General features: G+C 48.9%; 1 protein-coding gene across 2 annotated transcripts; it reads left to right on the plus strand.

The window, feature by feature from the left end:
- Nucleotides 1-446: 446 nt before the first annotated feature.
- On the plus strand, nucleotides 447-23,421 carry GPR162 (G protein-coupled receptor 162). 2 transcript variants are annotated; one of them, XM_081894270.1, is made up of 5 exons: nucleotides 447-538; nucleotides 5,595-7,754; nucleotides 16,598-16,787; nucleotides 19,880-20,031; nucleotides 22,478-23,421. In XM_081894270.1, exons 2-5 carry the CDS (start codon nucleotides 6,843-6,845, stop codon nucleotides 23,024-23,026), a joined length of 1,803 nt encoding a protein of 600 aa, XP_081750396.1. In that variant the 5' UTR covers nucleotides 447-538; nucleotides 5,595-6,842; the 3' UTR covers nucleotides 23,027-23,421. The 2 variants fall into 2 exon arrangements, with proteins under 2 accessions (XP_081750396.1, XP_081750395.1); XM_081894269.1 differs by lacking the exon at nucleotides 447-538 and adding an exon at nucleotides 2,244-2,413.
- The last annotated feature ends 1,253 nt before the right edge of the window (nucleotides 23,422-24,674 follow it).

A 24,674-nucleotide genomic window follows, 5' to 3' on the forward strand; every position in this document is an offset into this window, starting at 1 on the left:
GGAAGCGAGGAAGTCACTTAACAAAGTTAATAACTGTAATTTTCAATAAGGCTTTATGTTTGTTTGTTTTGTGTGTTTGTTTGTTTGTTTGTTTGTTTATAATATTGTGAAAACTAATAAAAATTTTGGGTTGCAAAAACAAGTGACGGATGCTGGGAGGTGAGGAATGACAGAGGGATGTTGAAGGATCTGTGGCCACTGTGGAACGATCTGCAGCCATATCACAAAGACATTATTGCTAGACAGTCACCAACAGGAGCAATGGCACCATGGAGTTTCAAAACCTGTACTGTATAGAGAGGACTCTAATGATGTCATATCCCCAAACCTAGTGGCAGGAAAAAGACAATGGGTTAATCTCTATCCCTTCCTGTCACTCCACATGCTTCTTCTTACCTATGATAAGGTAGGTTACCTGTGAGCTCTCCAGGAAGTGCACTCCATTTTGAACTGGACTATGGACCTTTGTAACTTTTAAGGATTACCACCTGTCTGGTTTTCATCACTGCACCTGTTGAAACCTGGCAATACATGTAAGGTGAGTAAACCTCCTATTTTTTCTGGTTTACTTAAACTGTCTGAGAGTGATTTCTTTGTTAAGAGGGAAGCATATAAAAGGAGAGGACCCAAGTCTTCCCTAAGCATTATTAGATAGAATAATTGTTCTGGAAGGTTACGCAACCTTGTCCTAAAAACTTCTAAAGATAAGCTGTGCATGGTAATTTTCAGGGGTAATTTTCTCCGCTGAAATACATATTTGCATTCTCACAAAAGTGAGAAAAAGAGGGAGGATAATTAAGAAATAAAATATCCTCCCTTACTCATCTAAATCCATCCAGCAGCCTCTTAGCCTGCCCTGTGGCACCTAATTTCAAGGGCTTCCCTGGGATACAGAGGGTGCTGTCCTGTCAACAGTTATCTTCTGCATTTATCCTTCAGGCAGCAATATGTCTTGGGCTGGCTTTGGTAAGACAACGGCAGTGTAGAATGCCTTTCCCCGACCCAAATAAAAGGAATAAAAACCTCATTTGATTTGGGCTACCTTTGGGTTTGGTGGCCTCTGCAACTGCTGCAAGATTACAGAACTACAGCAAGTTTGACTCTGTCTGGAAGCAGATAAGGTTGTTGTTGTTTTACACAGAAGAGAGATGATGTCCACACTTGATTTATTTATTGCCAGTATTTATAGGCCACCCTATATGACTGGGTTCCCAGGGAGGCTAACCACTATGTTAAGAGCAGATTAAACATTAATACCTTAAAAGAAGACAACGGCAAAGCACAAAAGCAGCATGAAATATATATGGCAACGATAAACGAGATTAAAGCTAGTGCAGATTAAAAGCAATGGAAAAGAACCGTTTTTTTTAAAGCCTCCTCTGGGCACCACAAAGTAGTACATAAACGAGGGTGCCAGGCCATTTCCCCATTCCAAATTGCGCTGCCTCCGTGCCCCAAGAGCTTTTCTCTCCTCGGGGATACACCAGGGGCCGCATTTCCTCTGGCGACGCTAGCGCGCGCTGGCATCCCCGTCTACACCTGCCGATAAGGCGCGATCCGTGCGAAGCAGCCCAACACGTGTCCCCGGATCCACCCCCACCCCCCAAGACCGCACACCCCACATTTCAACCCCAGACCCCTGGTGGCGGTGCACGTCTCTTCCCGCCTGTGGCCGATTCGTCTTCCTCTGCCTTACACAACCCCCCCACCTCCTGTTATGCTCCCGTTCAGACGTGACGCGCGCTCTAGCGGGCCTGCCTCCGTTCCCTTGTCGTCGTCCTCCCACCACCCCACTTGCCGCCGTCACACCTGTCACCCCGGGCCCGGCCCCGCGTCTCCATCCCGGCCCAAGGAGGCCGCTTTGGATCCCCTCCGGTGCGGCGATGGGAGGCGCGCAACGCCCTCGGGCTGGGCGCACGGACGGCGCGCCTCCTCCTCTGTCTCCTCCTCCTCCTGCTGCTGCTGCTTCTCTTCCCCCGAGAGGGACTCCAATCCCCGAGAAGCCCTGAGCCGGGATCATGCTGCCACCTCCCTCGGGGACACGGAGGGAGGGAGCGAGCGCGCCGAGGGGACGGACACGCGCGCACCAGCCCAGGCGGCCGAGCCGGGGCCGCGGCCATTAAGAGAAGCACAAGCGCGATTCGCTTGGGTGGGTGGGTGGGGAGACAAGGTAGGTAGGTGGCCGCCTGCCCGCCTGCCATCCATCTCCCTCCTCCTTCGCCCCAGGATCTCTCCTCCGCCCGCCTCTCCCCCTCGCCAACGCCGCCGCCGCCGCCACTTCCAGGCGAGATGCGGGCAGGAGCGAGCGGCGTGGCTGGCGAGCGAGGCAGCCGCTCCCGCAGGCAGACACGCACGCAGCCGGCGGCAGCAGCAAAGGATGCTCCGGTCGCCATGGCAGCAGAAGCGGCAAGAGGTAAGATGGACCAGCTCGCGCAGCTCGCTGCCTCCCCGCCGGGGCCGCGGGGAAGGGGCGGCCTGGGTTGCGCGCCGCGGTCCCCAGCCTGCCCTAGGGGCGCCTCGGAGCCCTTGCGCGCCTTCGGGCGATGGAGACCGCGCAGCTCTTGACCCCGGCCAGAGGGACCCTCTTCTCCCCAGGACGGAGGCCTCTGCCTGCCTGCCTGAGGCTGCAAGGACCCGACTTCCACCATCTCCCGCCTCATGACTTGGACATGGCCACTGGTGGGCACGGATCTGTCTCGGCTGGGTGATTTGCCCCCACCTCAGCCAGATTCTCTTATCCTCACCTCGGCAGGACAGGGCACGGCAGGCCTGTGCCGCTCTCCCCTTTACTAGCTGCCCACCCCCACCTTCCTCATCCCCATAGGAGCCGACTCTAAGGAACCGAGGTCCCTTCGCGCTCCCCCCCAAAAATATTTGAGAGGGCAACCCCCAAGTTGATAGACACTGCCATTCAAATGGTATGTGTGTGTGTCCACCTGGTAATCAATTTTGCAGGACGTGGCTTACCTGTGTGTGTCCCCCCCCCATATTTTATTCAAGTTGGCACCCTTGCCCACCCCCCCTACCCTCATCAGCAATAACCATGGTAACTTAGCTGAGGCCAAGGTCTGCCCAAGACAGAAGGATATATAGTGTTGGATTGGTTGGGGGGGGGGAGGATGTGTCAGTGGGGAATATCCCCCCCACACACCTTTATTATTCCTGGTTCCCCCTGAGCCCCACAGGACAACAGCAGGGGCTTTTCCTGGCCCAGCCTCGGCCAGGTTTCTTCTCTCATGCCCACCTTGTGTTTTATTTTTATTGTCTCTTTTCATTTCTGGGTCATCTTGCTCTCTCTCTCCGAGTCCCTCCTTTTCTGCCTCTTCCCCGTCACGAGCTTGTGAGTTAACTTGTTTCCATAGTCAGGCAGAACTTCCCATATGGAAAGACGGCTAGGATGGTGGGAGCTGGCATTTAACAGGAAGCGCCGTGGGGGGGGTGGAAATCTGCCAACATAAGGCTTGCTGAGAACCAGGCAGGCCCACATCCCAGGGTAAGGAAAGGCAGGAGGAGAAGGCAGCGGGGTGAGGTCTTAGCCAACCAGCTTAGTATTGAGAGGCTTGACCAGAAGTTATGGGAAAGGTGTTGTGTTGTTCGTGTTGCGTTTAGGGAACCCGTTGTCATTCCGGGCTGAGGTGACCCGGCTAGACCTCCGTGTGCCATTCAGATTAGCAGTGGCCGGCGCTGTCATCAGGACGGCCGAGCGTGAATTGCGAGTGACAGGCACAGTGATCGGACACACCTGACACCCATGTTGGGTCCTGCCAGTTTTCTGAGATGCCCAAATATGGTCGGATGCTGAAGCATCATAAAAACCTCCAGAAGCTACCCAGCCAGAAACCGGAGCATGGGAAGCAAAAACAACGCCTGTATGATGCATAGTAATGGCTCTGTCACATCACCTGCAATTTGTTGTTGTTGTTGTTGTTTGGGTGTGTGTGTGTGTGGAAACATTGCTTGTACAAAAAGCTCACCACCAAGCAAACAAAACAGGATTCCAGGCCAGGCTAGCAACCAGGGTCAATCAGTGGCGTAGCGTGGGGGTGCAGGGGGGGCTGGCCGCACCGGGCGCAACATCTGGGGGTTAGGGTTAGGGGGCGCAAATCCATGGGTTAGGGGGCGCAAATTACTTGCCTTGCCCCGGGTGCTGACAACCCACGCTACGCCACTGGGGTCAATAACTGTAGTAGATCTTTTTGCCAGTCTTTGATCCTCTTTTTCACAAGGTGTTCATGATGTGATTCCCAAGATTTGTAAATTAGCATGGATAGACTGTTAATGGAATTTCCAGCTACGTATCTCAGAGGAAACAGATTGACACTGAAGCAATTTGTTTCCCCCCCCCCTTTTTTTTAAAGGTCAAGCTAAGTGATAGCTCTAAAAACCAAGGCTGGCCACCACTGCCCCCTGCCAAGCTGTAGTCTCCTGGGTGGTCCTTTGCTCTGGAACTATTCCAGGAAGGCTGCATGTGTGCAGGAAAAAAAAACTTATTGGCAGGGAGAGGCTGTGCAGCTGAAGAATATTTTACAGCCAATCATGTAGAAAGAACAAATAGGCCAAATGCATGACTCTGGGCAAATTGAGGAGACATGGGTCAGGATGGATTGAGGTTTATCAGCTGAGCTGCGTGTAGAGAGACAGGACTGCAGTGGATGATGGTTATGAGGTCAGGGGGTCACTGGCAGAGAGCTGTGGGAAATAACCGATGGCAAGAGAAGAATGGGGGTGTGCGGCAGAACTGAGGAGGAGGAGGAGCAGAACTATAGTGGGAGCTCAGGAATGAAACAGCATGGGGGGGTTGAGGGCCGATGAAAGGGCATCGTTAGGCGGCAACAGCACAGACTTCTGCTCTTCGGGAGAAAAGCAAGTAGGCAAGGCTGCCAGTTGGTCAGGTCATGGGAAAAGCAAAAAAGGAAAAGCACAGGGAAATATGAGGGTCTGCTCAGCAGTGCTTTGAGAACCACCACTGCAAGGTACTGGCTGTTCAGATACAGCCCAAGACATTTTGATGCCCATGGCAGAAAATCCAATTGGCACACCCACCCAATAATAATCTAATGGACATGGGGGTGCAGTTCACCAGGAAAGTTCTTCTGCCTTAATGTAGATGAAAGCAGTGGGAGCTCTGTTCCCAATTCTGTCAGCGGGACTTGCACAGAAGAACTTCCCCGGTGAATTGTGCCTCAGGGGCCAGATATATCTCCCACACGACCACCTTTAGCAGTGCACGAAATCCACCATGTGTGGCACTGGCTCAGCTTGCCTCCTGCAGAGCACAGGGGAGTTGTAAGAGGCAGGGAAAAAACTAGGACCCTCCCCTTCCCACCCACCTCCCAGCAGATACTTTCATATTTCATGAAATTATTCCGGCCTGGGGTGCAAAAGAGCAGGTAACAAGAGGCACATGTGGCTGCCATGTGGTTCAACTCCTGATATACAATTTCATTGTTCTATTGATCCAGCAATTTGGCACACTAGGCTATACACACTCATTGTGTGGGCTGGTGAATTGGGAATGATTTCTGCAAGGTGGGGAAGAAGGCTGGAAGAGATGGAGCTGTTTTCTGACGCTTTCCTTTTTCTTCTTTCTACAGTAAGGTTTCTCTAAACTCTTGAGTTACCAAGGAACTCTGGGGAAACGATTATTCCCTCCTGCAGTTGTTGATTGGCTGCCTACAGATTCCAAACAAGAGGAGAAGGTTCTGGCGACACTGAGCCACTGAGAAGCAGAGGATGTTGGTGTCCTGTAGGCACTGAAGAAAGAGAGAGAGAGAGAGAGAGAGAGAGAGAGAGAGAGAGAGAGAGAGAGCGCGCGCAAGAGAGAGCACTCAGTGGCCTGCAGCTCAGGTGTTTGGTGACAGAAGTCTGGTATTTCTCCCTGTGAGAACCAGGGCTTTCATTCTGTGCACCGTTCCATTTCCCCATTGACCCTTTATTCATCCAGGAGAGTCAGAGCAGTGTGGGGTTAAGAGAAGGTTATCTTCTTTTCATTTCTTTTTCTTGAGGGAGACAGAAAGCAAGCAAGCAAGCAACCTAAGAAGTAGTACCAGTAAATAAAAATGCTTCTTGCTTATCTCACCTCCTTAAAATTTATGATTTATTTTCAACGTATATCCTCTGCCTCTGTACTTGATGCTGTGTAAACATAAAAAAATATAAAGCCAGTTACAACAATAGTTTAAAACGCAACAAGGGAACCAGCCGCACAAATATACAGAGCCTCTCGAAGAAAAACAGCTGAAATAGACAAAATGCCAAACTGCTATCACTAAAACTAGCAGTAAATCAGTAAATACATAGGCCAGCAATTCAGGAAAGCAACTTTTGCTGACCAGAGGGTCTGAGGAAAAGTGTCTTACATTTCCTCCCAAAATCCAGGAGGAATGGGCATAGGCTGACATCCTCCAAAAGGTTGTTCAATATTATCCAGCATACAGCTGCAAAGAGTTATAAGGATCCTGTTCCTAGACGTGGACTAGCTTTCCGTACAGACAAAGCAGGTCATTAGTACATAACTTTAAAAGGTAGGAGGAGGGGAACATAGAGGTTGCAGCCTTCTGTCTTATTTCGCTAGTTTCTTTGTGTTCTGTAAACAAAATTAAAATAAGATATAAATTTAAAAGATATATAAGAGGAAAAGCGAGACAAAAATTAAAGAAGGGAGTATGGATCGAAAGAGTGAAAAACAAAGAATGCAGAAAGAGCAGAGGAGGAAGGAATAATAAGGAATAGGATTAAGAGAGTGGACCCCCCTCATGGCCGTACCTTCCGGACGTTCCTTCTACAGTTCTCTCCTATTTCCTCCCGGAAGTAGATGAGACAGGCACCCCTTTGCCTTGTGCATGCTCCTCTGTACTGTCTCCAGATCCCAAGGTGGAGGAGGCACAATGAATCGCGGTGGAGGCAGCAGCCCCATGGAGGAACTCTCAAAGGCTACCCTGCACAATAACTCGCTGTGGTGGCTGGCTTGCGGGCTCCTTGCCCTGCTGGCCAACTCCTGGATCATCCTGAGCATCACAGCCAAGCAGCAGAAGCACAAACCCCTGGAGCTTCTGCTGTGCTTCCTGGCAGGGACCCACATCCTCATGGCTGCCGTGCCGCTCACCACCTACGCGGTGGTGCAGCTGCGCCGCGAGTCCTCCGACTACGACTGGAACGAGAGCATCTGCAAGGTCTTCGTCTCCACCTATTACACCTTGGCCTTGGCCACGTGCTTCACCGTCGCCTCCTTGTCCTACCACCGCATGTGGATGGTGAGGTGGCCTGTCAACTACCGCCTGAGCAACGCCAAGAAGCAGGCCCTGCACGCCGTGATGGGGATCTGGATGGTGTCCTTCATTCTCTCCACCCTGCCTTCCATCGGCTGGCACAACAACGGGGAGCGGTACTACGCCAGCGGCTGCCAGTTCATCGTCAGCAAGATAGGCCTGGGCTTCGGTGTCTGCTTCAGCCTGCTCCTCCTCGGAGGCATCGTCATGGGCTTGGTTTGCGTGGGCATCACGTTCTACCAGACCTTGTGGGCTCACCGAAGGCACCATAGATGCCACCACCTGAGAGCAGAGGAAGCCGCCTCTGCTTGCCCGTCTTCAGCTCACAACACCTTCAACGTGCCAACTATCGTGGTGGAGGACGTTAGGGGCAAACGGCGGTCGTCGCTGGATGGGTCTGAATCTGCCAAGACTTCCATGCAGATGACCAATCTCATCAGCGCCATCGTTTTCCTCTACGACACACTGACCGGGGTGCCCATTTTGGTAAGAAATACCCCTTCCTCCTCTTTTCCATTGTCCTAGAGCAGTGCTATGGGGTCTTAGGGGAGGGGTAGTATCTCTGGTGGGGGGACACATCATGCTCCTTCTGGAGTAGTTTGTCCACCTTTGAATTTCAATTTACATTTTATTGTTAAAAAGTGCAATTACGCCCAGCCCTAAATTTGGATAAGAGCTTAATATAAGGTCACACCCATAGCTATTTGGTTATAGTTTATTATGTCAAAAGTTGACACCGCACAGAGGTTATCTAAGGGTACTTGAGGAATTTGGTCTCAACCTCACTGTAAAATACACCCTTTCAAGAGCACCAGATTAATTTCACCCCATTTTCCATTTAGAGGGTCATTCCTTTGTGGGTACTGATCACGTATACCACTCTAAAGGTTGTGAAACAATTTCCACCATAACTCTCTGTCTGAAACATCCTCATACCTGTGTCTGAAAGATTCACCTTAAGGCTCAAATGTTCCATTTTGAGTCTTCACCATTTTGAAAAAAAATCCTGCTACATAAAAAGAAAAACTTTTTCAGTTTGTCCACCTTTGGTCCCACTCTGCATTCTCTCACCTGTGGCTCCTAGAAGCTGCTAGCATGTTAGAGTGGCCACACCCAGGAACGGCTTCAACTGGCCGGCTAAACCAGATGAGGGTAGCCAATGGGTCTCAAACCTTTAGTGAGTTAGGGACTTCCCCTGCATGCGAAGACTGGCTTCAGCAGATTGAGAACAATAATGGGTCCAAAGGTCAAGAAAGCGGTTACTGTATGTGCTGTAAAGGAAAATGAGGGGCAGATGGGGCTCATCAACCTGGGAAGGTAGCCCATCTAGGAGAAGGAAACTCTAATCCTAAACCTCCACTGCTTTGGGGAATAACTTTGGCTGAAGAAAAGGCTATGAGTAAGCCCTACACTGATCCCCTAAGCCAGATGGCACCTTGTACACCTCCTTTTGGCAACTCCTGCAGACAAGCTAGTGCCAGACCTATTGCTCTGCTTTTCCTTGACCACATAAGTGAGTCTGAGAGGGGGGTCTTGCCATATGGGTAGCTCAGGACCTCCATATGCACCGCCCAAGCTTGCACCCCTTGGAGGTCACTTTGGTTTGACTTCACCCCTGGAGGTGCACTCCATTGTCTCTTGAGACAGACAGATGCTAACATCAGTTTCCTGACTTTGAACCTTTAGGAAACACTTTCTGCACTGACATGTTTGCAGTGAACCTTTGAGACTCCAACATGGGCTCCCTGTATTTTGCAGAGGATTTGGGGACATAACTCATGTGGGGCATGTGGCCAAGTCTCTTAGCCCTCCCCATTGCAATGTGTCCACTAGAATTCACCCCAAAACACTCCACTGCATCTAAGCGTCTCAGGGGAAGATCAGAAGCGATGCACAGGGTGTTTTCAGAGAACCCTGCTTGCCATTATTGATCACCTTAATGAGGAATCTCCAGTTAGCTTCCAAGGAACACCAGTATTCCCTGAAACATAGCTTGAAAATCACAGTTTTAGAAAGTCAACAACCTCCCTGCCTCATTTTAGAGAGAAAAATGAGCATAGTTTGACAGAGGCATTGTTGGCCTTGATGTAAAGGTAAAGGTAAAGGGACCCCTGACCGTTAGGTCCAGTCGCGGAGAACTCTGGGGTTGTGGCGGTCATCTCGCCCTTCCAGCTGCCATTGGTTTAACTGCTCTGAAGTCACAGAGCGCCTTGGCAGTCTAGGGTCTGGCAGCTTTGTTTTTGTTTTGGCAAACCTACCAAGACATTTCATTTACCTGCTTATACATTATTATTATTTTTAAAAAAATCTGTTCATGTTCTTAAAGTTAAAGGTAAAGGGACCCCTAACAGTTAAGTCCAGTCGCAGACGACTCTGGGGTTGTGGTGGTCATCTCGCTTTACAGGCCAAGGGAGCCAACATTTGTCCACAGACAGTTTTTTCAGCTTATGTGGCCAGCATGACTAAGCCGCTTCTGGCAAACCAGAGCAACACCCGGAAACACCGTTTACCTTCCTGCCGGAGCGGTACCTATTTATCTACTTGCACTTTGACGTGCTTTCAAACTGCTAGGTTGGCAGGAGCAGGGACCGAGCAACGGGAGCTCACCCCGTCATTGCGGGGATTCAAACCACCAAACTTCTGATCAGCAAGCCCTAGGCTCTGTGGTTTAGACCTTGATGTATGCACACAATTATTGTGTCCCGCAGTTTTAAGAACTGAAGAAATTTACAAAAACTGCTTACCAAAGACAAGAGTGAGATGCGTACACCACGAGTCGCAGTGCATGTGCTGTTTTGCTTTAAAAACTGAAGAAAACCATCTGTTCCCAGCCTCAGGTTGCATTTATATACTCCTCCAACTAGCCTCTAGAGGGCATAATCTCTGTCCTGGCTCCCCAGTTCCTGTTAGGATTGGCAGATCAAAAGAACTTTTAAGAAAGGTGCAAACACATACACATAAAGAGATGCTATTTTCTGAAACGCGGGCCTTTGATATTTTGAAATAACGTTATCTTGAAACAACAGGCAGCCTAAAGGACTTGTGGATTATATCGTAGGTACCTAAGCTATTCCGCCCCCCCCCCCACCTGTTCAGCTTCTCTAAGCTTTGATGTCCATCTCTTTTGGCACCCCTTGACAAATTAACTTACATGCTTCGGTGACTGCACACACATCCCACACAGCCATGCAATCTCTGTCCTCAGGCCCCGTCTGCTGGACCTGCAGAGTCTACCAAGCAGGCACCAAGTGTGGTAGTTCTGCTACAGAAGGAGCCTGTTGTACATTAGCAAAATGCAAAGCTGGTGCTAGACTTTAGGGGGCGTTTGGCACACGGGTTGTCAATAGGCCTCCCAGCCAGGGGAAGACCTATCTGTAGTCTTGGTCCTTCTGGAACTGTAGTTCCATAAATACAGTGGTACCTCAGCTTAAGTACTTAATTCGTTCCGGAGGTCCGTTCTTAACCTGAAACTGTTCTTAACCTGAAGCACCACTTTAGGTAATGGGGCCTCCTGCTGCCGCTGTGCCACCGCCGCGCGATTTCTGTTCTCATCCTGAAGCAAAGTTCTTAACCTGAAGCACTATTTCTGGGTTAGCGGAGTATGTAACCTGAAGCGAATGTAACCCTCTCTTGGGGGCCCCCAAAAAATTTAAAGGGAAAAAACCCTGGATGTACATTTCCAAAATATAAGATAAAAAACAAATAAAATAAAACCTACATACAGCAACAGTGTTTTGTGTTGTGTAGGCTCCTATGATGCAAGTAATGGGCCCCACCTGCTAGCCTGCTCCCTAAAATATCACTGGTTTGCTCATTTCTATATATAGGGTGTCTACATTCTGCAAAGGGATGCGGGTGGCACTGTGGTCTAAACCACTGAGCCTCTTGGGCCTGCCGATCAGAAGGTTGGCGGTTCGAATCCCTGCGACGGGGTGAGCTCCCGTTGTTTGGTCCCTGCTCCTGCCAACCTAGCAGTTTGAAATCACGCCAGTGCAAGTAGATAAATAGGCACCGCTCCGGTGGAAAGGTAAACAGCGTTTCCATGCACTGCTCTGGTTTCGGTGTTCCGTGTGCCAGAAGCGGCTTAGTCATGCTGGCCACATGACCCGGAAAAACTGTCTGCGCACAAACGCCAGCTCCCTCAGCCTGTAAAGCGAGATGAGCACCGCAACCCCAGAGTCATCTGCGACTGGACTTAACTATCAGGGGTCCTTTGTCTTTACCTTTTTTTACATTCTGCATGTGCAAATGGCTTTAGATACCTATTAGGTCCATGAATTTCCATATAGCGTATATTCAAAACAAAAAACAGTGACAATATGTTGTTGACAAGGACAGCTGGACATATAAAGGGCCCCATTACCTTCAGGAGCTGAGGGCCGCATCCAACCTAAATCTGGCCCTGGGAAGGATGCTAAGTCGCAGCACAGCAGGGCCCTTTGGAGTTCCTCGGACCCTTGGCCAATGCCCAAGCCAGCTGACCTTTGGCACCAGGCCTGACCCAAGGCATGGGGTGTGAGGAGGGAAAGCCCTTTATAGTACAAGGAGCACTGGGGATGCAAGGACAGGCAACTGGGGTGAGAGATTATGCAGGATCCTTGTCTAGTGGAAGATAGGTCAGCGTGTGCTAGAATTAGAGGGTGCCCTGACCTTAGTTGTGGCCCCATGAGCAGCACTTTCCTCTATATAAGTGAATGGGAACTATTGTTCGGAATGAAGTAAAGAGGCGTATCCCATGGGGCACCACTAGGCGGGCGCTAAACCTGCCTTGGTGACCCCAGTCATCTGGGCAAGAAGCGGGTTCGACCTGCTCTCAAATGTATCCCATTGGAGGCTGAGCCTCACTTAGTTGCATTGCCCGATGGCCTTCGTAGGTATAGCTCCGTTTGGAGTTTGGCTCTTTCCCTTTCTGGGGAGTGTGATCAAAAGTTGTGTGTATGTGCTTCTAAGATACAAACATGCATTGCAATAATGCTTTCAACACGAAAATAAATAAACAAATAAATAAAGCAAGCAAGCAAGCAAGCATCAAGGTAGAAAATCAGTTTTGCAACGTTTGCCCTCAGATACCTTTTTCAGAAGTCCTGACCTTTCAGAGCAAACCGGAATTGCATTTTCCTTTTCATAAAATGTTCTCTCGGGTCCCTGTTGAGTGGGTATAAAGCCCAGAACTGCTTCTCTAGCTGGTGTTCTGAGGGCAGCAGGAATTGGTGGAGTATGACTGTCCATGAGAGTGGCAGGAAAAGACAGGACTGCAGTTGTTAGTTTCAGTAAAGGTCCCTAGAATCCTTGTCAGTTTCAAGCACAGTTCATGCCCCTGGAGTTTTGTTTTCCCACCCATGGATGTACATTCCAGCAATGGAGAGGGGAAGACAGAGCTTCTTAATAATGCTTTTTTCTCTCTTAAGTAGCAGAAACTGTTAGCAAATCTAAGAGCACTACTGGGGCACGTGGTTTCCAGGGCTTAGCAGTTAGAATATCTACAATTGTCTGGCACAGTAGCAGAATATATGGACTGCAAATTAAAACACGCACACATACATTTTAAATAAAAAGACCACAAAGGTCTGGGGACGTGAATTTTGATGCACTACTTTGGTAACATTTGTGTAACCACATTCCACACCTAGTTTGTGAGTTAGAATGGTGGAGTTGCTGAAAATCGTAGTTTCCCAAAGACAGAGGTCAGCAAACGTTTTCAGCCGTGAGCGGGTCCTCCATCCCTCAGACCTTGTGGGGGGCTAGACTATATTTTGAAGGGGAAAAATGAACAAATTCCTATGCCCCACAAATAACCCAGAGATGCATTTTAAATAAAAGGACACATTCTACTCATGTAAAAACACACTGATTCCCGGACCGTCCACGGGCCAGATTTAGGTGGTGATTGGGCCTAAGTTTGCATACCCAGAAGGCTATTGGGCCTAAGTTTGCATACCCAGATCAACCATTGCTCTTTACATTATTCTAGCAATGATTAGCATTTGTTTGTTTTTAAAGTGCTTTGTTAGTGCTTGTTTGCAATGAATCAAGTTGCCTGATTCTTGCCAGGAGCTGAAATGCTGCGAGACAGCATTCAACTCATTGATCTGATTGCACCGAGGTGCACAAATTCAGTTCCTCCTGTGGTGAACTAGTTGAATGAGCTTTTTGCAGTGAGCACCAGGCACAGAATAAAGTCTCGGCTGTGAGTGAGGCAGGTTTGCGAACTAGCTCGCAAGTTACAATGCTTCCATTAATGTTAGGAATGACTCCCATGTTAATGCAGGAGCTTTGCCAAAAATATTTCGCTTTCAGCTACCAGCTGCATTTTGCAGGCGCCTCTCACAGCCTAGAGACACCCTCTCACACAGCCCAAATAGAAGTTAAGGGAAACTCTCAACAGCGGCCATGGAAAATTAGTGTAAAGACCAGAGAGTTTAAATGCTCTTCTGTTGGGTGGGAGAATCCATCATCTTTTCAGCAGCCCCAGTAAACCCCAATATGGATTTTCCCAGTTTACTTTAGAACATATAGAAATCTCATCAGGGCCAGTCCAGGCAAGGCTGCCTCAGGTGGCAAGAACAATAGTGGCAGCAGATCTGGCCTCCAAGGAATGCATTACCCGCTGTTGCTGGTTCCCAGGTTCCCCATGTAGATCTTTACTCACCCTTCTTCCATGCCCCCCCTACATTTTGTAGTTTGACTCAGGTGCGAAAATTTCTTGAGCTAGCCCTGATTTCAGTGTAATTTATATGCCAAGAAGCATACCTTCAGTATACCTGAAGGAGTGTCTCCACCCCCATTGTTCTGCCCGGACACTGAGGTCCAGCTCCGAGGGCCTTCTGGCGGTTCCCTCATTGCGAAAAGTGAGGTTACAGGGAACCAGGCAGAGGGCCTTCTCAGTAGTGGCGCCCGCCCTGTGGAACACCCTCCCTTCAGATGTCAAAGAGAACAACAACTACCAGACATTAAGAAGACATCTGAAGGCAGCCCTGTTCAGGGAAGTTTTTAATGTATGACATATTAGTGTATTTTTGGTCTTTGTGGAAGCCGCCCAGAGTGGCTGGGCGGGGTACAAATAATAAATTATTATTATATTATTATTATAAGCAAAAAATGTTAACAAACATCACACTTATGAAATGATACATCATGAAGCAAAACAAACCTCTCTTTAATCTGCTCCAAAACTACCATCAATTAACTCAATATTATTTACGAATACAGTGATACCTCGGGTTAAGTACTTAATTCGTTCCAGAGGTCCTTTCTTAACCTGAAACTGTTCTTAACCTGAAGCACCACTTTAGCTAACGGGGCCTCTCGCTGCTGCCGCGCCGCTGGAACACAATTACTGTTCTTATCCTGAAGCAAAGTTCTTAACCTGAAGCACTATTTCTGGGTTAGCGGAGTCTGTAACCTGAAGCATATGTAACCTGAGGTACCACTGTATGGTGGTACCTCAGTTTATGAACTTAATCTGTTCCGGAAGTGCATTCTTAAACCGAAACTGTTCTTAAACTGAGGCACGCTTTCCCTAATGAGGCCTCCCGCCGCTGGTGCTCTTCCACCATTCGGATTCCGTTCTTGGACCGAGGTAAAGTTTGCAAACTGGGACACTACTTCTGGTTTTGCAGAGTTTGTAAACCGAATTGTTTGTAAACAGGGCTGTTCTTAAACCGAGGTACCACTGTATTAGGTTTGTCTGGTACATTCCGTAACATAGTTCACATGATTTAACATAATGGAATGGATAAATGAGCAAGATTATGCAAGCAATTGTTTATTTATAATGGCATTATTTACTGTATTTTTCCGTGCATAAGACTAGCTTTTTTTTAACCAAAAAATTAGGTTTAAAATTGGGGCTCATCTTGTACACGGGTAGTGCTGAGGGGTGTTTTCTTAATTTGGAGTCCCCCAAAACAGGGGGCGTCTTATACATGGGGGCATCTTATACACGAAAATATACGGTATTTGCACATTCAAAACACAAGTCAATATTTTTTTAAGCGAGTAAGTGGCTTTCCACTTCTATTGCTTCTAAAAATGATCACTGCTTGTTATATGCAAACAAAGAAACAAATGTACAAAATACACAGAAGCCAGAGAGGGCTTCTGTTTCTCCTATGTAGTTTACTTTCCCATGCCTGAAAACACAGATGCTTAAAACACTTTGCGAAGGTGTGGAAGAAAGGAAGCATATAGGTGTGGAAATGTCAAGTCGTGTGACATAATGTAAACCACTTATGTGAACGATGGTGAGGAACATGGCGCACGAGTCTAATGCGCATAAGAAGCTGAGTTATTTGATGAGTGTGTGGTAGAGGGTTAAGCAGCAAGGCCAAGGCCAGCTCAAGACATTTTGCAGCCTGAGGTGAACTGCAAAATGGTGACACACACACACACACCCCGCCAGGGAAGAAGGGATAAATGAAGATCTGTATCAGAAACAAGGGAGGAATGAAGATTTACACCAGGATCTGCTGCCCCAGTGGATCTTGCCGCCTGAGGCGGTCGCCTCACCTTGTCTCATGAGTGGGCTGGGCCTGAGGAAGACATTTTGCTTTAAACGACATTATTTAGGTGATGCACCATTTCTGGGCACAGTTGGGGCATGTATAGATAATTCCTGTATACTACACTAGCTTTGAGGCGGGACGGGGGAGACATATCAAGTATTATAGGGACCACTTGCTGGTAGGTAGCGTTGGGCATCTAATGCTACAGTGCAGCAGTGTTGCTGCTTGGGTAAATGTAAACACCATGAGCTGTGATCGCTCTTTCAGCTTTTCTTCTGTGTGTATTGGGTGGGAGGAACCTGTCTCCAGACTTAGCTGTGAATGTTGTTCTTTAGTCGTATAGTCGTGTCCGACTCTTCGTGACCCCCCTGGACCAGAGCACGCCAGGCACTCCTGTCTTCACCTGCCTCCCGCAGTTTGGTCAAACTCATGCTGGTAGCTTCGAGAACACTATCCAACCATCTCATCCTCTGTCGCCCCCTTCTCCTTGTCCCCTCCATCTTTCCCAACATCAGGGTCTTTTCCAGGGAGTCTTCTCTTCTCATGAGGTGGCCAAAGTCTTGGAGCCTCAGCTTCAGGATCTGTCCTTCCAGTGAGCACTCAGGGCTGATTTCCTTCAGAATGGATAGGTTTGATCTTCTTGCAGTCCATGGGACTCTCCAGAGTCTCCTCCAGCACCAGAATTCAAAAGCATCCATTCTTCGGCGATCAGCCTTCTTTATGGTCCAGCTCTCACTTCCATACATCACTATAGCTGTGAATAAGGAGCCTGATGGTGGAATGTTACTCACAATGTCCCCGTCCTCCTTTCCTTTCTGATTTCAGGTGGTGAGCTTCTTCAGCCTGCGCTACGACACAGCTCCCACCTGGATGGTCCTGGCTGTGCTCTGGTGCTCCATGGTGCAGACGCTGCTCTTGCCATCCTTCATCTGGTCCTGTGAACGCTACCGGGCCGACGTCCGGACTGTGTGGGAACAATGCGTGGCAATAATGTCAGAGGAAGACGGGGAAGACGGTGAGCTAGAGGAGGCTCTGTGTATTTCCTTCCTTCCTTCCTTCCTTCCTTCCTTCCCTCCCTCCCTCCCTCCCTCCCTCCCTCCCTCCCTCCCTCCCTCCCTCCCTCCCTCCCTCCCCCCTCCCTCCCTCCCTCCCTCCCTCCCTCCTTCCTTCCTTCCTTCCTTCCTTCCTTCCTTCCTCCCTTCCTCCTTCCTTCCTTCCTTCCTTCCTTCCTTCCTTCCTTCCTTCCTTCCTTCCTTCCTTCCTTCCTTCTTTCTTTCTTTCTGCAGGTATGGCTGTTTTTTTCTCTCATTTTCATTCTTTTATTTATATTTTATACATTTATTTACATTTTATACATTCTTTCTTTAAAAATTATTATTATTGACAAAGTAATAATCATAAATAAATAAGAATAAAAATGTGCATCTCACCCCTGAGACCATTCCATTGTAATTATCCAACCTCCCCAAATTTCAACACCTCTTGCAATGTTTTGACCCCTTTCCCTTTTAACAGTACAAATTGTACAAATACCTTCCATATCTCCTCAAAATCATTTCTCCTGCATGTTCCCCATCTTGCCTTAATAGCACATGTTAATTTATCATTAATAGCCATATCCCACACCTCTTTATACCATTCTTCCATTTTATATTCTGCTTGCCCCTTCCACTTCCTGGCTATAATAATTCGTGCAGCTGTCAATAAATTTATGAGCAAGTCCTTCATAGCCTGCGAACCTTCCACCCCATCGTAAATTGATAATAATGCTACTTCAGGACTTTTGGTCACCTTTAACCCAGTGATTTCATTTATCTCCTTAAACACCCTTTGTGTTCTTTCTTTCTGCATTCTCTCTCTATAGCTGGAGGAAGTGGCAAAACTCTGGAGAGGGTGGGAATGGAAAAAGAACAATGGACAACGCTTTGTGGGATCTGCAGCTGGAATTGGGGGCAAATTAGCGAGAAGATATATGACTGAATTTCCCATATTTGTTTGCATTTTGAAAAATAAACACAGGCATGAGTGGGGCTGCAGAAATGAGGGTTCAGGGGTTTATCCTTCCCCCGCCCTGCACATTTTCCCCAATCTAAATCCCCACAGTGGAAAACATACAGATACCATATTGTCCCTCCCCCCATTGCAGCTACATCTACCTTTTTCAAAACAGCATAGATCTGATCACAGATCACCCAGCGCCGCAGCCAATCTAGTCCCTAGCTAATGGAAGATGGTTAGAACAAAATGGGTTCATCTTCTAGATGAGCCAGAATTGGTGTTAGTTAAATTGGTGTTCGCTCATGGTGACTGCATCAGCTGCTGTTGAAATACTAGAAAAACGGCATTAAAAGCATCAAGCAGTTTTAATAGCAGTAGGTATAGGCAGATAAAACTGGATGTATCGAGGCAAAAAAATTGTGTTTGCAGAGGTTTTCTTCTTGAGGGGCTACTATCATATCACCAAAAAAGGGAAATGCATCACAAAAAGAGGCAAAAGAGGACATAGATTTGCAATGTTATTTTTTGTATATTAGCTTACATAAGGTAAAGAGTAAAGGCAACCCTGACCATTAGGTCCAGTCGTGGCCGACTCTGGGGTTGCGGCGCTCATCTCGTTTTATTGGCCGAGGGAGCCGGCATATAGCTTCCGGGTCATGTGGCCAGCATGACTAAGCCGCTTCTGGCAAACCAGAGCAGTGCACGGAAACGCCGTTTACCTTCCCGCAGGAGTGGTACCTATTTATCTACTTGCACTTTGACGTGCTTTCGAACTGCTAGGTTGGCGGGAGCAGGGACCAAACAACGGGAGCTCACCCCGTCGCAGGGATTCGAACCACTGACCTTCTGATCGGCAAGCCCTAGGCTCTGTGATTTAACCCACAGCGCCACCCGCGTCCCATTAGCTTACATAGATTGATGCAAATTTGGAAGTAGTTACTATAATTCGAAAAGAAATACAGTGTGGTGCATGGTAGGGAAGGCTGTGAGCAGGTAAGCTGTGTCCCTGTCTGCTGCTCTCCCTTCCCAAAGTTTATTATCTTTAAAACCATGGGTCAGATTATATCACTTGACCTCTCTGTGGACCAACTAGGAGATAAAGACTTTGAACCTGTCTTCATTATTTAAAATGAATATAAAAGTGAAGAGTCACGTAAGAGACGAACAACAGACACAGGTGTAAGTCTGGTTTTTCATTACAGACATATACTCCCAACACACTGCATAACGGGTCAGCCATCAGTTTTGCCCTTACTCTCATGCATCACATTTTTCTTTTAAAGTAGCACATGTACATTCATTTGCTTATGTCTCCACCCATCATCTTAGGAAAACAATCACATTTCTTTGTTTCTTTCTTTTAAAAAACCTGTTGCAACATTGCTGAATTTTGTTTCCAGATTGAAACTTTCATGATGCAGGCTGGATGTTACTTCAGTCACTCTCACCATCTTTGTAGAAAAGTGCTTTCAAAGCTTATTCCAGTAGAGAAATGTGTGTGTTTAAACTTAATAGGATAAGGCTACTTTTAAACACCCCCCACCAAACTAAAAATGTTGGCTCTGCCTTTACATGTAAGACGGTCCATTTCCTCTTACTTAAACAGTGATTCCTATAATTTTTTTTGGGGGGGGGGAGGAAGGGGAATCAAGTACATTGCATTGCGCATCCCAATGCTCCTAAGTAACATACCCAATGACTATGGCATCCCTATCCAAAATCCAGGTGGTGTTTCCTTTAAAAGCACCAACAGAAGTGACAGTGGATTCACACCATCACTGTGGTACGGTCAAATCCACACGGGTTTTCCTTGTGCACATAGTCAACTAGAAATGGCAAGCTATTTCCCATAAGCGCAGAATACAAGCAAGGCTGCATTGTGGGAAACTTGACATGCAAGCCCAGCTCATTACAGGCTTGCGGCAATAGATGCCACAGTCGTGACGAACCGCTTAGAAAACCAGCTCGCCACAAATGAACACTCTAGCCTCCTCAAAGCGCAAGAATCCAGATGTTCCATGCCTGCATAGGTCTGCCCTCTGTCTGTTTGAGGTGGGGAACAAAGAGGAGGAGCGAAAATGTGGCAAAGACATTCTTGTCGTCCTCTAGATGGCACTGGTGACGATTACGGTGACGGGAGGATCTGCAAAGTGCGATTCGATGCCAATGGTGCTGCATCTATGAAACGGGATCCCAGGGATGCTAAGCTGCTGCCAGTGCATCACATGCTGTTGCCCCATGACAGGGTGCACTACCTGCAGGTAGGCAGTCGCCTTCTTCGGGGTGTGAGGGTTTGGCTGCCGGTCTGGGACATGACCAGATCACGCCTGCCAACATTTGAAATGTACAAACCAATGTTCTGTTTATTTAACCCATTTATGGGACTGGGAGCGGCCGCCAGGACCGTATAACACCGGTCCTGAGAGATCTACATTGGCTTCCAGTACATTTCCGAGCACAATTCAAAGTGTTGGTGCTGACCTTGAAAGCCCTAAATGGCCCAGTAGACCTGAAGGAGCGTCTCCACCCCCATCATCCAGCCTGGACACTGAGGTCCAGCGCCGAGGGCCTTCTGGCGGTTCCCTCGCTGTGAGAAGCCAAGTTACAGGGAACCAGGCAGAGGGCCTTCTCGGTAGTGGTGCCCGCCCTGTGGAACACCCTTCAAATGTGAAGGAAATAAGCAGCTATCTTCTCTTTAAAAGACATCTGAAGGCAGCCCTGTTCAGGGAAGTTTTTAATATTTAATGCTGTACTGTTTTTTGATTGGGAGTCGCCCAGAGTGGCTGGGGAAACTCAGCCAGATGGGCAGGGTATAAATAAACTACTACTACTAGTAGTAGTAGTGCGTTGCTCACTGAAAATTTCCTCTGTGCATGATGTTGCCTTGAACCGGATCTACCTAGCAGAGTCAGAATGGTTTCCTTAGCCCTCTTCCCTGAGATGCTAGGGAACAGAACTTCCGCATGCATGCAGACTTCCACCCAGAATTGAAAAGGGAGAAGGTTTGGACTTACCCAAGGGTATGGGGTGTTAGGGAAGGGGCAGTACCTCTGGTGGGGGGCACATCATGCCCCTTCTGGGGTAGTTTGTCCACCTTGGGTCCTCACCCTGCATTCAGCCCTCCTAGAAGTGGCTCCTAGAAGCCGTCAGCATGCAACAGCAGCCACACCCCAGGAAATGGCTTTGACTGACTGGCTAAACCAGGTGAGGGTAGCTGGTGAGTTAGGGACTTCCCCTGCATGCAAAGACAGGCACTGGCATATTAAGCGGACAGGATCCATAGTGGGTCAAACGGTCAACTGCACTATCAACTGCAGGTCATAATACAGTGGTACCTCTGGATGCGAACAGGATCCATTCCGGAGCCCCGTTCGCATCCAGAGCAGAACGCAATCCGCTTCTGCGCGGGTCGCCGCTTCTGCGCATGCGTGTGACGTCATTTTGAGCGTCTGCGCATGCACAAGCAGCAAAACCCGGAAGTAACGCGTTCTGTTACTTCTGGGTCGCTGCGGAGCGCGACCTGAAAATGCTCAACCTAAAGCAACTTTAACCCGAGGTATGACTGTAGTGTGCAGTCCACACATTACCTGGTCTCTGTGTGTACCCACAAATGGTGGGGAAACCATTATTTCTGGGTGCACCACAGGGGGAAAAACCAACGCGGAGATTTATGTAGGGGTGAACATTTGAGGGAGAGCTGAGAGATCGCTTTGCTTTAGGAGTGTGAGGACAGCTTTATTGTCCCCTTCTCTCCTTAGAAAACAGAGCAATGTAACTGATTTGTAGAAAAGACTTCACAGCATGAATAAAGAGACAATGCACGTGCTTTTGTAAATCAAGAAGATCTTTAATAAAAAATATTTTTAAAAAAGAAAAACAGAGCAAGGATGAACTGAGCAGCCAAAAGGTACCCCAGACTCTCCCACCAACACAATTCAGGACCACGAATCTGTGTTAGTAGAACACTTGGGTTTTCTTTCTCTGTCTTGGAAGTTTTGTAGCCCCAAAAAGCACATAAAGTAGAACAAAACTAGAAAAGCCAGGGGGAGAGGTGTGTGTTACGGGGCAGGTGTGTGTTGCTCACTAAGACTCACATACCCAAAACATTTCTATGAAATTTGCATAGGTGCAGAACTCGAGGAAAATGCATCAGAAATAGTGGGACTAGGTAAAGGTAAAGGGACCCCTGATCATTAGATCCAGTCGTGACCGACTCTGGGGTTGCGGCGCTCATCTCTCCTTATTGGCCGAGGGAGCCGGCGTACAGCTTCCGGGTCATGTGGCCAGCATGATTAAGCTGCTTCTGGAGAACCAGAGCAGTGCACGGAAACGCCGTTTACCTTCCCGCCGGAGGGGTACCTATTTATCTACTTGCACTTTGACGTGTTTTCGAACTGCTAGGTTGGCAGGAGCAGGGACCGAACAATGGGAGCTCACCCCGTTGCGGGGATTCGAACCGCCGACCTTCTGATCAGCAAACCCTAGGCTCTGTGTTGTGTTTTCTCTTTCTCTCTCTCTATATATATATTTGCCATTGGACCTACCCAGTGCTATTTTTCTAGAAAAAGACGTGCTGGAACTCACTACAAACACCTCCCTTGTTCTCTTATAATGGCAATAGCGCCCACCAGAGAGGAAAAAAGCCTATAAATTGCACGCCGTCCAAGCTCCTTGCCCGCTGGCTCTCACCTCCTTCTTTCCTTCCAGGTTCCTCTCTCCCGGAGGATGTCCCACGACGAAACCAACATCTTCTCCTCCCACCGCTCCTCGCCTTCCTTCCTCCACAAGTGGTCCTCATCCGACGACATCCGCGTGCCTACCCCTCACAAACATGGAGGCGTCCCCAGCTTCCTGCTGCCGGAGCTCCGCAGCTACCACCACCACCACCGACGCCACCGGCCTCCCGAAGACGAGTTCACCACGCTCCGGCAGTTCCTGGAAGCCGGGCTGGTGTCCCGGGGACCTGCCTCGGGGTCTAGCGTCTGCTTCTTCCGCGACGAAATCACCACCTTCATCGACGAGACGCCGGTGCCCTCCCCGCACAGCAGCCCGCGCCACTCGCGCCTGCCGCTGGCGGCGCAGCAGGAGAGGCGCCACTCTCTGGATGGCACCGAGCAGGAAGACGGCCCCGAGAAGGATCGGCGGTGTTCACTGACTGGTGGGGAAAACCTATACCTCTACAGCGGAGAACAGGAGCCCGGGGTACGGACCTTGGGAGCTCAGGAAGCGCGAGGTTTCCAGGAGCTCGGCCTATGAAACGGCGGCGAAAGCGTTTGCTGGGCTCCGGATTTTTAAGCAAAACTCGACGTGTCTCCCCAGGACCCAAGGGGTGTTTTTAGGTCCTTGTGTTTCTCACCATGTTGGCAGAGGAGGGGGGGTGTGCCCACGGCGGGGTCCTGATGTGGTGGGGAAGGAGAACCGGCTTTGTTTGAAGGAGCCACGGAGCCCTGCGTCCAGGTGGCAAAACGTGAGCACAGACCACCGCAGTTCACCGGAGGGCACTTTTTTCTCCAGTTCCACCCCCTCAGTAGCATTGTTAGTGCCACACGCCCCTCCCTTTTCTTAGCTCCACCCACTATGAGAAACGCTTGTCGTCGGCTGCCAAGTGTGGGAGAGGAAGGTATTAAAAGAAATCTATATTTGGAGTGTCACCTGTGCCTGGCTTTCTCTTCTTAAAGTGTGTTCACAATGTCTGTGGTTTTGTTTTCAAGTGATTCGGGCATGTATTTATCTAGAACTAAGCCCCACTGAAAACAATTGAGACCTACTTCTGAGTACAGTGGTACCTTGGGTTACATACGCTTCAGGTTACAGACTCCACTAACCCAGAAATAGTGCTTCAGTTTAAGAACTTTGCTTCAGGAAATCGTGCTCCGGCAGCAGCAGGAGCCTCCATTAGCTAAAGTGGTGCTTCAGGTTAAGAACAGTTTCAGGTTACGTACAGACCTCCGGGAACGAATTAAGTACCGTATTTTTCACTCCGTAAGGCACACTTTTTCCTTCCTAAAAAGTAAGGGGAAATGTGTATGCATCTTGTGGAGCGAATGCAGGGGGGAGGCAGGCAGGGAAAGCCCCCAAGAGCCACACACAAGCTCCACGCGGCTCTTGCGGGCTTTTCCCCGGGAGGGAGAAGGGACTGACGTGGCCAGTCAGTCCCTTCTCCCTCTTTGTAGAAAAGCCCACAGGAGCCACACGCTCCTTAAAGGGTGCACGGCTCTTGTGGGCTTTTGCAGGAGGTAGGGGTATTGCCATAGCCGCGCATAGCCTCTCCCGGCTGGAGAGGTTGCACGCGGCTAAAGAGGAAGCCAAGACAGGCAGCAGGATGGATCCCGCTGGCTGTCTTGGCTTCTTTGCTCTTTGGGGCTGGGGGGGGCGGGCTTCCCCCGGCAGCCCCAGAAGCTCTGGGAGAAGCGGACAGGCTTGATTTCCCCCTCTAAAAACTAGGTGCGCCTTATGGAGCGAAAAATACGGTACTTAACCTGAGGTGCCACGGTAGATACTACTTAAAGAGACTCAACAGCCAACTGAGAAGAGAGGATTCTAAGACGGAGTGTCCCAGTGCCAAGAGATGACGCATGCATGTAATATTGAGCATGCAGCGCTCAATTTCAAAATGCTCCACACACGCTATTTCAGTTCTCCTTGCGGCAGGCACGCTGTGGTGCGCTGGTAACATCACCCTCATGATACAGAAGAGTTTGGCTATCTTAACAGAGGTTGTCAAGAAAAACGACGGAAATCTTCTCCATCACTAGCCATGAGGAAAGCTCGATTTCTCTGTACACAGCCTTTGCAGTGGTGTAGCAAAGGTTGCTGGCGCCCAGGGCAAGACAAATATTGCACCCCTTGGGTAGACCGAGCAGCCTTATTCAATTTAGGACCCCAAGAACTGCCTCTCACCACG

This window comes from Podarcis melisellensis (assembly GCF_964234715.1).
Source record: "Podarcis melisellensis genome assembly, chromosome: 17".
Classification (NCBI taxonomy): domain Eukaryota; kingdom Metazoa; phylum Chordata; class Lepidosauria; order Squamata; family Lacertidae; genus Podarcis; species Podarcis melisellensis.

What these genes read in the sequence shown, in the direction of transcription:
- GPR162 (XM_081894270.1), top strand. Translation starts at nt 6,843, where the DNA reads ATGCTCCTCTGTACTGTCTCCAGATCCCAAGGTGGAGGAGGCACAATG. An exon ending in AGAGGAAGACGGGGAAGACG is followed by an intron (nt 16,788 to 19,879) that starts GTGAGCTAGAGG and finishes GTCGTCCTCTAG; the next exon opens with ATGGCACTGGTGACGATTAC. An exon ending in ACAGGGTGCACTACCTGCAG is followed by an intron (nt 20,032 to 22,477) that starts GTAGGCAGTCGC and finishes CTTTCCTTCCAG; the next exon opens with GTTCCTCTCTCCCGGAGGAT.